Source organism: Neolamprologus brichardi, chromosome 14 (assembly GCF_056152115.1).
Source record: "Neolamprologus brichardi isolate AB-2024 chromosome 14, ASM5615211v1, whole genome shotgun sequence".
Classification (NCBI taxonomy): Eukaryota; Metazoa; Chordata; class Actinopteri; order Cichliformes; family Cichlidae; genus Neolamprologus; species Neolamprologus brichardi.
The window spans coordinates 24,955,105-24,970,962 of NC_142117.1; the positions used below are offsets into that span (position 1 = coordinate 24,955,105).

At 39.6% G+C, this 15,858-nt stretch overlaps 1 protein-coding gene across 1 annotated transcript; it reads right to left on the reverse strand.

The window, feature by feature from the left end:
- Nucleotides 1-312: 312 nt before the first annotated feature.
- On the reverse strand, nt 313-14,220 carry igsf10 (immunoglobulin superfamily, member 10). The gene is made up of 10 exons (XM_006795307.3): nt 14,116-14,220; nt 13,560-13,838; nt 11,812-11,941; nt 10,142-10,532; nt 8,778-9,542; nt 6,766-8,544; nt 5,078-6,658; nt 3,907-4,810; nt 2,615-2,981; nt 313-2,525 (listed from the first exon to the last, which is right to left on the reverse strand). The coding sequence occupies exons 2-10, from the start codon at nt 13,760-13,762 to the stop codon at nt 975-977; spliced, it is 7,671 nt and encodes a 2,556-aa protein (XP_006795370.2). The 5' UTR covers nt 13,763-13,838; nt 14,116-14,220; the 3' UTR covers nt 313-974.
- Between the last annotated feature and the right edge of the window lie 1,638 nt (nt 14,221-15,858).

Consider the following 15,858-nt stretch of genomic DNA (forward strand, 5'->3'; position numbering starts at 1 on the left):
CACTGACAAAGAGAGTGAAGGACTATTTTCATAGCTGGCCTGCACTTAAAATTCCAGAGCTGAATATGCTTCTGTTTGTGACTTTTTGGTGCCCTATAATTTAATACCTTTTGTATTTCTTTTATCCCCAACTTAGAAAATAGTAGCATAAAAAGACATGAGCCATGTTTTCCCCAAACTTTGATAAAGTAGATACTACAAATAGATATACATGGACTTTATTATTGGCATAATGTATAACATTACTGTAAATTCTCATGTACAACACAATAGATTGGTAATATGTACTATATTCCATTGTGTTCCAAATAGACATATAGGAATCTATATAAACCTTAATTAACACACACACACGCACACACACACACACACACACCTACACACACACACACACACACACACACACACACACACACACACACACACACACACACACACACACACACACACACACAATATACCATGTCCAGTGTAAGACAAGCATCATATATATATTTGAATAAACCCTTTTTCCCACTTAAAAACACACTGAATTACTTTTAAAATACATTTTACTACATATTCTGTTGTTTTTTAAATTTGCTGTTATGTCCAATTATGACCTCTTGAGAGTACCAACCCCCTCTTCTAATTTCTGTTTTCCTGTTTGGCTACTATGTCCAACAGCAGGTCAGAGAAATCACTTTAGGTTTGGCTCTATGATTTGGCTCTGTTGCTCTTGTTAGGACTACCCTAAATGAGTAACAACTTTGATTTTCCAGACCCCAGCTTCCAATGTTACAAGCAAGCAGGAGTTTCTTTTTTTAAATTCCCTTTTTTGTGCTTTGTTAATTACTCACATAATCAGCTTCTGTATTACACATGCCTTGATCTTCACTAATCCACAAGATGATAGGTAGTGTAGTGAGCAGACAATATGTGTCTGTTAATATTTATATTAGCATATACTGTCAACCTTCAGCTATTATTTTTAATCACAGCACAAGTACATATGTGACCTTTGAATCTGTACCTAAGTGGTTTTTCGCAAGGCATTTGTATGTTCCAGAGTCTGAGGGTGTGGGCCTCTGGATGATTAGTGTACCCTGAGGGTGGAGCAGTTCACTACCCATAGGCCGCCCCTTTTCTGCTGCTGATAGAACTGAATGATCTGGAAGCTCCCATGTGATCTCTGGCTTGGGGATCCCAGTAGCAGCACAGTTGAGCTGAATAGGTCTCCCAGTCTCTGCCCTCACATTGGAGGGTGGCCCCATTGTGATCCGTGGAGGGTAGGCAATGACAATAACAGGGACAGAAAGTACCGCCTCACCAGCATCGTTTCGAGCTCTGCATATGTAGTTTCCGCGGTCATGGAGTGTAGTGTTCTGAATTATAAGAGTACCATTTTCTAGCAACTGGTAGCGTCCGAGGACTTGAGGCCGAGTAAGAGTGTGACCACCAGGAACGGTCCAGTAGATTCTTGGTCTGGGACTCCCATCAGATAGGCAGTGAATGAAGAGGGGCTCCCCTGATATGCTGCGTATGATACCCCTGGGCCTTGTCAGGATATAAGGCTTCTGCCCAATCTCCAAAATTATTAGCTTCTCTATGTAGCCCATGAGATTCTTGGCACCACAGCGGTATTTCCCAGCATCTTCTTTGTGAGTACTGTGGATGACCAAAGTCCCATCATTGTTTATTTGGTGGCGAGAACCATGATTGGTTCCACCAATAAACTGTGTTCCATTAGGCAAAGTCCATGATATCTCTGGCATTGGCTGCCCATCAGCAGAGCAATTCAGAACTGTGGTTTTCCCATTCCCAGACACAATGCGTTCATTGAAGGGATTATTGAAGATTGGCCTTCGGAGCATACTTGTAACCGTCAACTGCACCACCATTACTGCCTCTCCTCCATCATTTCTAGCTAAGCAAATAAACTCTGCTGTATCAGAAGGGCGGACATTACGTATCTCAAGAGTCCCATTCCGGTGGACTTTAATCCTACTCCCAAAGTAGGGTGCTGTTAGAAAGATGTTATCAGGCATAATCCAAGTTATAGTAGGTCTGGGAGTCCCCTCAGCCATACAATCTATAAGTTTCCTGGAATATGTAGACACTATTTCTTTAATGACTGTTCTGTTCTGATGGTAGCCATTGATCACAGGTGGATTCCCACCTATCTCAAGCTTGTAAACTTTTCTGGTTTCTCCGCCAGGGTTGCGAGCCATGCAAACATACTCCCCTGCATCAATTACCTTGACATCCCTAATATCCAGAGAACCATTGACATGCATTAAGTAGTGTTCATGTGATGCTGCTATTACATCGTTATTGGGAAGTATCCACAATATCTTAGGTTTAGGCTCTCCAACTGCCTCACAGTCAAAGCGGATGCTTCCTCCGGGCTTCGCTCTAGCATAGGTCTGGCTGGATGGACGCATCCTAGGGGATGCAGTAACTACAGTGATATGTACATGCATCTCATCTTTGCCAACCTGGTTCTCAGCAAAGCAGGTATAATCGCCTTCCTCCGACATTCCAACCTGGAGAAACATGATATGAAAACATGATATATAAACATAATATATATGTATATATGTTTGTGCAGTTTGTGTTTGATCCAATTCAATACCTGGTTTAGATAAAGAGTTCCATTGTCAAACAGAGTGTAGCGACGTTTTCGTCCTCCTCTACTGCTGGCATCAGACTGCAAAGCACTGTTGACCACTGTACCATCTGGTAGACCCCAGGAAATATCTGGCTTTGGTGCCCCTGAGGCTTTACAGTCTACTTTTAAGTCCTTTCCATAGGGTACCTGCTTCTTGCTGTATACCTTAGTCTCTATCTTAGCTGGCTTCATTGATACACTGACTTTCATGAGTTGTAGAGCATCACCAATCTTGTTTCGGGCCACACAGAGATAATCTCCGGCATCTTTATCACTCACAGTGTTAACAGTAAGCGTACCATTATCGAGGACCTGTATCCTGCTGCCCACCCTGAAGTAACAAATAAAAGAAAATAAGAGAGACAGTTACAAACCTGGCATTAAGATAATTTGCAGAATTCCTTGTCTATGCTTATTAAGAGCAAAACGCATAAATTTGTATGGTTTCATATATTTTTTCAAACAGCTAAAATCAAAACGGTAACAGTGAAAAAGTGTCTTATCTGCTTACACCAAACAAAATGTGTACAGAATGCCACTGGGAAGATATAGCAATTAAATCAGTAGCTGCTTTACATTGCCTCAGTCTTTCTGTTCTCTCTGGTGTTAGACATTGCAAATGACAATGTACCGACACACAAAGTGTTTATATACATGAGTATTGGGGGTATAAGAAATAATGTGGTTTAAACATACAATGTTTTTTTAAAGACGTAAAATTAAGGTAAGACATGCTTGCATTATTATCACACTGAACTTTTTTCAATCCTAATAGAAGCATAGAAAGAGAACCATTGTATTGAAAATATTTTCACTTCAGTCTTGATTTGACTGTGGTGAGTTATGCTCTGAATAAGTATAGTCAATGTGTGCGTCTCATTTCTTTACATTTAGAGAGAATTACGTGTTTTACGTGTACTTATGAGGGACATTCAATGAATCAGTGCAGGCAACAAAACCTATAAAAAATATAAATGCATGTACTCTATTTACAATCAGTGCTTACTTTGGTAAGCATAACAGTATGCCACTGAATTGTTTTCAACAGTTTAGCTGTTTCATGAAAGGCTAAGGGCAAAAATAAGTCTGTTTTGGTGATTTTTATCCACTTTCTTCCATAGAATGTTCACTAAACCACTACAGTTTTTCTAAGCAATATTTATGCAAATCATGCACATTAAATTATTAGAATTTTGTAACTTTAATATAAAAGATAATACAATAAATACCTGTTCTACCAATGAACGTATTTTTACCTGTACCAATAGTCCACCACAGCTTTAGAAGGTAGTTTCCAGATTATCCTAGGTTTAGGGTTTCCAGTTGCCGAACAGTTTAGTCTTAACTGATCCCCATATGACAACTCAGTCAAGCGCTTGGATATCTCCAATATCTGAGGAGCAGATTCTTGTAGTATTACTGTCAGAGTCACGACCCTTCGCTCTGAACCAGTAGAGCTGGTAGCAATACATTCATATTTTCCACTGTCTGCTGGAGTCACATCCTTAATGTGAAGCGTCCCATTCTCATACATGGATATCCGTGTATCACTTACAGGCCTGTTAGATTGTATCATTGACCCATCATGGAGAACCCAGTGAACACTAGGCTGAGGTGTACCATGACCAGTGCAGGGTAACTGTAAACTGTGGCCAAGAATAGCTTGTAGCTGCTGCCGCTTCTCCTCCATGATACCTGGTGGAGCTGCCACCACCTGCAGTCGGACTGTAGCAGTATCAGCTCCAGCAGGATTACTGGCAATGCATTTATAATGACCTCTGTCATAAACAGACACATCTTTAATAACCAGAGTCCCCACAGCAGATACTGATGCTCTTTCCTTCTCAGTGTTTTGACCCATGACTTGGGTACGGTTGGCCAAGATCCAAGATATCACAGGCATGGGCCGGCCCTCTGCTTTACATTTCAGTTCAACTGTGTTTCCTGCATAAGATTTTATCTCGCGCATCTTTGGCTCTAAAATGCGAGAGGGATAGGCTACCACTGAGAGGGTGATAATAAGTTTATCTGATCCATGGTCATTCTCAGCTAGACAGAAGTATTGGCCGCGATCTTTAATATTGGCATTTGGGATTGACAGCGTGCCGTTGCTCAACACCTCATACTTGCCCATCCTCTCTTTAATGGTAATGGTTCTTCCTGTGGGACAAAGAAAAAATACAGAGACAATGAAATATTTACCTTACAAACACCAAAACATTCTACACAAATCACTTAAAACAACTGACAAAATTTAAACAGTAGTGTTACTTTATTATTGCAGCATTTTCTATAAATGGCTTTTACTTGCACCAGACAAAAAATTTTGTTTCTACATGATGCCAAAAATACCGTCACTCCCATATCTTAATATGTATCACATTTTGGTTCTGCTAATGATAAGAATGAATGAAATCATTTTTGTACCTGTGCTGGAGGAGAATTGTTTCCATGTTATAACTGGCTGTGGGTTTCCAACAGCCACGCATGGCAGGAAAGCATCAGAGTTAGACAGTACAGTAAAGCTAGCTGCATTTCCACCCACTATCTTGGGTTTGCTTGACATGACCTTTGTAGTGGGTTCAAAACCAGCATTACTGGCACTGGAAGCATCATATCCCGAGACTTGATTATAAATAGTAGAGGTGGCAGAATCCTTGTCTGTAATGTAAGGAATGGGGGTACTGATCATGTAGCCTTGCTGAGCTGTTAGAAGGATCAGTGTATCAGAGTTATCTACACTGCCTTTAGTACCACTGCTTTTTCGAGTACCGGTAGGTCTAATTCTCTCCAACACTAAACTGCGATTGGTGTCACCATTCCTTTGTGTTGGTGGTTTGATGTTGCTTTGGATTCTTGTCTGAGCTGTTGTGTAAAGCCGCTTAGTTGTATGTGGTATCAGTGTAGTAGCAGGATCATAAGTGGCAGAGGAAAATAGAGGTGTCATGGTGGTAGGATAGCTGGATGAACCGCTAGATGTCCAGTCAAAGTCCTCATATAGGTCACTCTCCTCAGATCTTTTTTCAGTGGTACCCAATACTGTGGTTGTGGCATCTTTTTGTGTGTAAATGGGATTATATTCTGAAACACTTTGTTGAAAAAGTGTGGTTGCCTCCATTGTGTATTCCATGGTTGTTGCCTCTGTAGTTGTTGCCTCAGTTGTTGTAGTTTGTCGGGCTTTGGGAATTCCAGGTTTCCTTAGGGGTCTTCTTCTCCTATAGGGCCTCCTTCTCCGCCCTAGCCTACCTCTTGTCCCACCAGGCCTCTGTCTGATTATAAGCAAATTGTCAGACAGTCTTCCAGACCCAGATGAGGTTACATCAAGATTTTCCTGCTGGGTGGGTTTGACAGTGGGTGGCGAGGGTAGAGTCTGTAATTCTGGTGGTGTTTTTGCAGTGGTATAAAACTGTGAGGAACCAGAATAACTAGTAACAGGTATAAAGTCCAAGCTGGGACCCAGTGTTGTGAACTGGAAATCAGCAGAGGATGCATCTCCATAGTCATCATCTAATGAACTACTCTGTGTGTGTCTGGATGGTGACAAACTATCAACTTTAACTAATAAGTTTGCAGAGGTAATGGGTGTAGGAGCAATGGTTGTGGTTAGGGTGCCTCTTGTTTCAGTCGTAGTTGAGGTTTTATTCGCAGTTAATGGCTTCTTAAGCCTACTGAGCATCCTTTCCCTTCCTTTGTTTCCAAACAACTTGTTCCATGGAATTTTCCCCCGAATGATCTTAGAAGTAGATGTAGTAGCAGTTGTGGTTGGGACTTTAGTTGTAGGATCCAGTTCAGGGGCAACTGCAAACGTTATGTACTCATTGAAAGTCTCTGATCTAGACTCCGCATTGTTGAATGTGGCATCTGAAGTCATGTAATGACTTGTGGTAGAAGCAAGAGTTTTTTGCATATAAGCAGGTCTCTCTGTTTTGTGTAGACATGGACTAGAAGATGCTGTTGGTGTGACCACTGCCAAATCAGTGGTTGCTGCCTTATTATCACAGTTACAGGCTGAGAAAAAAGAACCATGTTAAAAACATACGTGTTGTTTCATGACTGATTATTTATGCAACACAGAAGTACAAAACAACAGGGTTTTTAAGAACATGGTTTCTTACCTGTGGTCAACTGAATTTGATATGGCACAGAGGCATTCCCTTCTTTATTCATCGTGGATTGTTTAAGTTTATTAATAAAGGACTGCATGTCATGGATCCTGTTTGGTTTAATGATCCTTCTGCGGCCTTGGAAGGTCCTCCTGCCAACCTTTCCTCTGTTACTTTGGCGTGGGATTATATGGATGTGCTGCCGGGAGATGATAGTAGATCCTGCAGGCAGGCGCGGGGATTTTATTGTCTGGGTTGTATGGAAAATGATCTTGTCTTGCTGTCTGTCTGTAGCTGTGATTGCTGTAAATGAGGTTTGGCTTTCAGGGTCTGTGTGAAGGACTAGCTCCACTCGGCCTGGTTCATCTCTCATTGGAGTAACATTAGGGTCTGTAGTTGAAGAAAAAGCACCCTCTGTCGAAGTCTCTGGTTCTGCAGGTGCTTCTCCTGATAACTCTAGTTGGGTTTCTTGTGAAGTGTCCGTCACAGTAGGTTGGAGAGTGACTGGTTGTAGGTTCGAAGGTGGCATGCTGGTTCTTTCAAGGGTGTAAAAGTTGTTTGTCTCAACTAACCTTGGATCTCTAGTGAATGTAGACTGCATATATGGCTCTGTTGTTGCCATGTCTCTATTTTCCATTATTTTAGTTGAATTAATATGATTGCTGAATCTGTTTTCCATGCCATTTTCCTTTGTTGCTAAAATATGTCCCTCACCAATTTGTGTGGTTGTTGCTGTCTCAGTCTGCCTGTCTTGAGCAAATATTCTTTGTGGATTATCTGTTGTTGGTTGGACTATTGTTGGGAGAATTATGAGATGGTCTTCATCTTGAGCTTCACCAGAGCCAATTTCATTGTCACCAGAATAACCAATATGTGTGTTTTCATATTTTACTTTCTCATTTTCTCTACCACTCTTTATTTTTGAGCCACCCTGAGCCTTTTTCATAAATTCTGCAAACTTCTGCGGGTCTACTTTCCTGGAAGCTTTATCAAAGACCCTACTACTCCAGATGTGGCTGTTGCGGACTGACCCCCTCCTTCTCTGTCCCAGTCTACCTCCAAAACCTACTCGGCCACGTGATCTGTGTCTGGGGTAAGGCCGATCTGAAGTAATGGTCCTGGACTCCTGGATAGTTCTGTCAGCATGCTGGGAGTGGTGTATCTCACTGAGTTTGACTGTGTTTTGTGTCAAGCTAGAATCCATCGCAACCTCCGTCACCATCCCTGATCCCTCACTGTTGAAAACACTTGCTGTTACGGGCCCTTTGTCTGTTACTGTCACCTGAGAAACGAGTAGGTCAACTCCAAGATGATTAGCAACTAAACACCTATAAAATCCTCGATCCCTTGCTGTGATACCCTGAATCAGCAATGTCCCATTCTTAAAAATGTTTCTGTTCCCATGAGGCTTGTCAAGCACTGAATGGTCAGGCAGAATCCAAGACACTGAGGCCTCAGGACTCCCCGAGGAGCTACAGTCAAAAACAAGCTTTTCACCCAGTGGCCTAGAGAATTGAACACCATTGACCTCAGCCTCTTCCACATCAGTGGACAGAACTGTCACTCGAAAGATGAGGATATCTGCATCCAGGTAGTTTGTGGCAATGCACCAGTAGAGGCCTGTGTCAGAGGTATCTGCACCTCGAAGAGTGAGCTTTCCTTCAGCAGTAATTATTATTCTCCTGTCCTCACTGGAATAAGGAGCTCTGACCTTGCTTCCATCTGGTAAAATCCACTCCAAGAGAGGCTTTGGATCACCCTGGATATGGCAGCTCAACTGTACCACACCACCTACGTGAGGAGGAAAACATTTGATAATGTCATAACCGTTTTCATGCTAAAAAGAAAAGACTTTTTAGTCTTTGAAATTCTGAATACATTTTTTTAAATGCTTCCTATTTTATCAGTGAAATGATCAGTATATTTTCATACATAAGTAAATAGTTCAGTTACTGGTATGTGCAGACCTAAGTAAAAGTCACACCTCTGAGCTAATATATTAAGCATTAATCTCTGACTCCCACCTGTAAGTACAGTGTGCTCAGTCTTAGTTTGATTATCTCGTTTGATCATGGCCCAGGAATACCGGTCCCTCTTAGATGGTGTGCTTTCCAAACGTAGGTTTACCACAGACTGGTACTTAATGTGCAGAGTAGAGAAGGTGGTAGCAGTGCGGTCTAGTTGGAAGCTCACTTCTCCCTGCATTAACCATGCAGGAGAGGCTTTAATCTCACCCTTAATGTTTGTGTTTATTTCTTTATCTAGATCCTTTGTTTTCATCTGAGTATATCGGTACACCATTTCTGGGCTTCTGGCCAACATTAAACCTCTCTCTAGCCTCATAGGAGAGTCACTGTAGGTGGCTAAGATCTGCCACAGTTGCTGGATGTGTTCATGGTTAATATTACACACCAAATACGTAGTTATGCAAGTGGTAAGCATGGTGACATTGTTTCCTTCTCCTTCCTCCAGGGTTTGAGTCAGGTTCTCAAAAGAAGTGGGCCGCTGTACGGTGCAGGTTAGACTGGCATCATTGTAAAACTGGTCGGTCAGGTTCATTTGTATTGAGCCTAATGGGGCAATAAAGTCCTTGGGGGAAACAGGAAAGAAGTTCCCTTCATCCAGGCTGATGTTTTTCTGCTTTAGATGAGGTTGGATCAAAGGTTTGGTGCAAGTAAAAGCATTGTTGGGTAGAAGGGATAGAGGCCTTTTGTGGTAAAGTGAAGGATTTTCACAAACAGGACATAGGCCTCTGGGATATCTCCTGTCTCGCCGGCATTTCAGCACACCTGGAAAGAATTATCAAGCAGTGCAATGTTTAGTTGGATTCATGGAAGAAAAAAAATCACACTTTCAAAGTTATGTTTCAGCCAAACCAAAACTGGCTAATAAAACCTGTGAACCGCGAAAGGTCATAATCACAATACAGAATTGCGACATTTCAGTTAACCCTTGTGCTTGCCAAGTCATAAATAAAATGTATAACTTTAGTTCTTCTGTGTCTTCATTGTTTTCTGTGGCCCACATGATGAAAAGATTATATGATATCTGCTTCCTGTAATGTCTCTGCAAAGATTTATATGCTTCTCTTGGATATGCCTGTCTTGCTTGGGATACAATCCCATGCACTATTAGGTTTTAAGAGAAAAACATACTATGCTCAAACCTGAGTACAACCACAAATACTGCCAGCAGTTTTACCAGATGGGTCTTATTAAAGCTGGTAGCAAATGTCGGTTTACAGAGGTTTAGAGAAAGTTTCTCTGGCATTAATGAAAAAGAAACTGTTTAGATTCAGTAAGTGACTTTCTTAGCTGTTAACCACGGTTCAATTTTATATGCCTCTAAGTACTTTGGAAATTGTCCAAAGCACAGATGCACTCCTTACCTGTATTTCTTTGTGCCCAAAGTGAGAACCACTTCATACGGCAATCACACTTCCAGGGGTTTCCATGGAGGAAGACATTTTCTAACTGACTGCAGCCTGAAAAAATGTCTGCTGGCAGAGTGGTCAGAAGGTTGTCTGACAGGTGGATGGTTCTTACTGATGATACCTTGAAAACCTGGCTGTGTCTCAGTGTGATAAATGTGTCCGGGTGGAGCTGCTGGAGGTAGTTACCCTCCAGATTAACCAATTCTAAGTTGGTAAGCCCAAAGAAAGCCTCCGGGTTTATAAATTCAATGTGGTTGTGGTCTATGTGGAGTCTCAGCAGACTATCCAAGCCTTCGAAAGTCTCTTTGTTGATAATCTTTAATTTATTGTATGACATCTTCAGGACCTTGGAAAACACAATTAGGAAGATGGAGATGGTGGTCAAAACAATGATAACTGAAAGCTATTATGTCAATACACAATTACATTGTTTTTATAGACATAACATGAATTATTGTCAGACTGTTTATTTAGTTTGAAAAAGTGCAAGGAATCAAGGACCATCCTTCACATAACACACACACATATAAAATTATTGTGAATCACTCAACATTCTTTGTGAAACATGAGGCATTTACTTTTTGTGAAAATGCACCACAAAAGAGTTGATAGAACTCTGTTTTTACAAGTTTGGACTTGTGACACTGAAATTCTGTATTGAATTATGCTGCCTGTTATTGGTTAAACACAGTTACTTGTGCCTGAGTTCTTTTTTTAAATTTCATTACTTTATAATTAGATTTGCAAAGGCAAAGGTGATACTTCTGAATCAATTTTGCCATGGTGAAAACCCTGTGCTGTAATTGGACAACTCTTATTTTTTTTCCCCTCACATTTGTGTTGTCTTTTTATGCTTTTTGAAAATTTTTGTCCTTTTGAATTAATTATGGATGGAAATGTGACACAACAGTCATAGTAAAGAAAATCAGCTGTGAACCTTTCATCCCTCCAAGCAGATATTATCTAAAAACCAGAAAACAAACAAAAACATATTTATGTAGGCATGCTCTACTTACTGATGGGTGTATGTCATCACAGAAATACTGAATTAAAACTATATGATGTCAGCAGTAAGGCTATTTTTGTAAACTAAAACCAAACTAAAAACAAAAGTTAGATGTGAAAAACAATATAGTTAACTAAAGTAAAATAAAAATGCAAACTATACTTTTTGAGAAAAAACCCCCTCAATTTTGTGAACTTGGAAAACTAACTGCAAATAAAAAAAAATCTAGATATCCTTGGTTTTACTATCTGTTTGTTTCGTAAAACCTTTATTGAAACTTGCAACTACAACTGATGAGCCATGTCTATTGAAACTGTGGGTGTCTACAACTACTTTCAAAAAATTCTTTCTTTTTATTGCAGTACCATTATTGATTTTCTCCAATCTTGTGTTTGACGTATGCCCTCCATTCAAAAATGAAAACGAACATGTAAACTAATTTATTTAAAAATAACTAAAACAACACATTTTCAAATTTAAAATATAAACTGAAATAAGAAAATCTACTCTAGAAAATAATAACAAGTCAAAATGAAATAAAAATGAGGGTTGTCACACAAAGATATATTTTGGATGTTGCAGTGAGGTTGGCGAATAATTTGTTTACAAAGGATTTTACCTGTAATGACTTAAGGTCTTTGAAGGCTCTGTCTTCAGTAGTGTGTATCATGTTGCTGTGCAGCAACAACAGTTCCAAGTTTTCAAGCCCTGAAAGATCATTTTCTCTCAGGATAGTTATGCTGTTGTACCTAACGGCATAGAAATGAAAAAGCTTTGGTTACTGATCATCATTTTTAATGAGCCTTCAAATATACTTTGCAGAAATATTACTGAAATGCAACTGAAGTTCTGCACATATAACCTAAAAGGTGGGCAATGCTGGTGAAAGATCTCAGCGAAAAAAAACATTCATTCTAATTCAGAACCTGTCTACTCAGACAAATACGTGAAAAAACCTCACTAGGTGAACTATAGGTATATATTGCCCTCAGTATTGACATACTGGACATTAGTATTGTGCTGACTATATTACCTGTTCCTCATTCAGGCAATTTAATTCAATAATTAATTTAATAATTTTAATTACCATTTTGATACCATAAACTGCCAGGCTGTGTGCATACTAAAGCATCTCAGAGTAAGCTCTTGTAGCAGGAATCAGTATACATAAAATTTCAAGTATTTTTTAACTGTTTAAAGGTGGTTTTTGCATGTGTGTGTGTTTGGGGGTTGGGGGGTAAGGGACCTTGGCTCTTTCTCATGTTACACTACTTCTAACACATGATGGATGGTAGTACTAGCCATGCTAGGTCAGGGCCACATTTTACCATGTTGAAACATACATGCATGTGAAGACAAGTTTAAAACAATGCCAGTAAATGTTGTTAATTACTAATATCGTGATACATATTAATGAAAACAATTCATAGTGTGTACCCAGTAATGTTTGAGTTCACTCTGTATGTGTCAGCAGGCACCATGACGTGCCCTTGGAGTTGACACTTGTAGAGGAAATTATGACTACATAATTAACTGTTAATTCTGCCTGTATTAATCCTGCCAAGACATCTCAGGATGTCTGCAGTAAATACTCTGCTCTGGCCTGGTCACATTCTGAAATGAGGCCTAATTAGGCCTAATTACAATAATTGAATGCACTTGTGTGTCATTTGATTGACAAATAGCTTTACAAGCAGGCTGAAGTAGCACCAGGCCACCACAGACAGGATAGAGGTAAGGCAGCTCTGCTTATGCATCATGTATTTCAGAATCTTTAACATAATAACAGCCAGAGGCATTCAGTAGACGATTTGGTGATGAATGATGATTAATTTTATGATGAATTCATTCAGTGGCTGTGGTAACAGCTACTAGCTGGATGACAATGGCAATGGGATGCCAACTAGAGTGGTGATTTACTTCTTTGCTGTTTTTTTTTTTTGTCGTTGGTTATTTTTTGAGAAACTAAGCCTCTCAAAGCACATAAAACTAAACACTGCTAAAGTTTTCCGGTTAAGATTGTTGATTGTTGATGGCTAATGCTTGCTAGCTATTGCTTGTTAGCTAATGGCAAGATTGGCTTTGTCGCCTAACCTGAGCTAATATTTGCATGTTGATTAACCAGCTTCACAAATTGAAGCTATAAAGTTGTGTTTTCTTGAGTCAATGACATTTTAAATAAACATTTCTTATCTCAATTCTGAAAGGTTATTTCTTTTCCATACAGTAATTATATGTGGTCTAGTTATTAGACTAAAGCTGTTTGACTTGTAGAAATACTTTTTGTAATGCTATTCTGTTTACAAAGTCTGCAGTTTAAATCACTCAGTAATTCTTCACCAAGAGTATGTGTACTTCAACTCTTACCCGAAGTAAATTTTTTCAACAGCTGGCAGGATGTGGTCAGGTATTGAAGTCAGGTATCTGAAGGTGCAGTGCACTTCAGTGGTAACATCGCAGGCGCATGGTTTGGGACAGTCAGCACTTGAAGGCAGCGCAGCAGCCAGGAACAACAAAGTCTTTAGCAACCACCTCTGCAGGTATGAAGAGCTGCACACACACTCAGTCATTGTGCACAGAGTTGGGGGCTTCAGTTGCACAGGAAATTAGAGCAAAACTTTGTCGTGAACCATTAATGAAAACCACCTGAAGAGAGAATGACAAAGATATATAGATTTAATTTCCAAGCCATTTCCTTCATTCGTTCCATTCTATTCTTGTATATTTTAATTTCCGTCTTTGTTATTTGTTGCTATCAAAGAAGAAAACTTAGGGAAGGATAAGCATTCAAGTCAAAATGTGTCCATGCAGTTGCAAAATAAAATAAAAACAATGAGAAAAATAACTCTGCAGAAGTAAAATATCTGCAGACAGAAGAATTTAAACCATGAAAAAAAGATAGCCTGTATACAGTTTCTCTCACCGCACTAAAACATCTGTAGAAACCGGAATTGCTGCAGAAGCACGAATTAGAAATTCCTAGTCAAACTGTTTAAAGTCCACATTCAGTTTCAGTAGTTCTCCAGTTTGAGTTCTTAGATGAGCACACTCTGTAAGCACAGAGGGACTAGAGTCATTTCTCTGCGAGCGCCTGCAGCAGAGCACATGCTTCAGTCTCCTCCTTCTCCTCCTCCTTTATAAACTGCAGTAATGCAGTTCTAGACAAACTACAAATAAAAATGCAGGGAGTTGCTTTGTTTGAAAGATCTCATAGACAGTTAAAGGCCAACAAAAGTCTTCCTCATCTTGAGTTACTGGGGATGATATTGGAAATATTAACTGCTGCCAAGACAATAATTTTTGACTCATATGACCAAGCTTAGAAGGAGGTCATATGTCTTTTTGAAGAAGCTGACACTTTCCTGATATGATTTATTGTATATTTCTTTCATATTTTCATTGAATCCTGCTTTTCTGTGATTAAAAACGTACCCCAAGCTTGTCCACACATACTCCACAAACTCTTTTTTGTGAAAGTCTTTCTGTCAGATTAAAACACATTTAAGCCACAATGTGTTACACATTATAGCAGCAGCCGGTTTTCTTCCCTCTCTCCTATCAAATGGGTCATTTGAATAAATTGGTTTTGTGTGTGTTTTTGGGGGGTTTTCTTATGATAAATTCCACACATAAATCACTATTCTGGCATGCAAAGGGGGAGCTGAGTCATCGCCCCCCCCCCCCCCCCCCATAAAAAACAAAACAAAACAAAACAAAAACATACCATCCATTTAACTAGTGTGTTTTATCACAAAAGTCACTGAAGTTATACACAATGCACACAAACTGTCATTCATTTACTGTTATAACCTGGTTTCTTGTTAAGATAAAGTGGATATATTGTGCTTTTTTGCCACTTTTTTTTTAATCTCTGTAGCCACTGCTCAGAAACCACCAGGTATCAGATACCATCTTTTCTCATGGGGCAAACAAAATGAATTAATGTCCGGATCATAAAAATTTAATAAAATATATTATCATACTAATAAAATAATGATGAATGGCTTAAGATCTTGAGCAATAAAAGAAGCTTTTATGGTTGTGACACTCAGCAGCTGGCTCAGTTTATCAGAAACTACTCACAGAAAGTGGACTGGTATTCGTTTTTTAGATACTTGTGACTAATGAGTCACTGCACTGTGTAACCTTTTAGATTCATTTAGAACCACAGAGGATGAAGAGATGATTGTGTGTTTTTGGATTAGTTATTTGTGTAGATATAGGGCTTCCCATTCATTGGTCACAGGCAAGGTTGGCATATTCCATCGGTGTTGTTTTTTAACTTGTACATCTGGATAACACACCATCACACATGGACACAAACACCTCTTCTTCTCTTCTCTTCTCTTCTCTTCTCTTCTCTTCTCTTCTCTTCTCTTCTCTTCTCTTCTCTTCTCTTCTCTTCTCTCTGTGATATCTGACTTAAATGAAGTAAATAAAGTGCCGAGCAACTGTCACTATGTGATAGATGTAAGTGTGCGTTTGATTTACTAACTGGTTAGATTGTACTGATATTGTATTCTCCCACTCTGTTGACCCCTACACTTTTGATTTACTTCCCTACTGCTGTAACGATTGGAGTTAGTGAGCCTCTCTTCTCGTCTTTCACAAGTAATCCTATACAAACACGACTTAATTAAATTATGTCGAGTTTCATGTCCAACCC

What these genes read in the sequence shown, in the direction of transcription:
- igsf10 (XM_006795307.3), bottom strand. Translation starts at nt 13,762, where the DNA reads ATGACTGAGTGTGTGTGCAGCTCTTCATACCTGCAGAGGTGGTTGCTA. An exon ending in TGAGCACACTGTACTTACAG is followed by an intron (nt 8,545 to 8,777) that starts GTGGGAGTCAGA and finishes CTCCTCACGTAG; the next exon opens with GTGGTGTGGTACAGTTGAGC. An exon ending in TCAAATTCAGTTGACCACAG is followed by an intron (nt 6,659 to 6,765) that starts GTAAGAAACCAT and finishes CTTTTTTCTCAG; the next exon opens with CCTGTAACTGTGATAATAAG.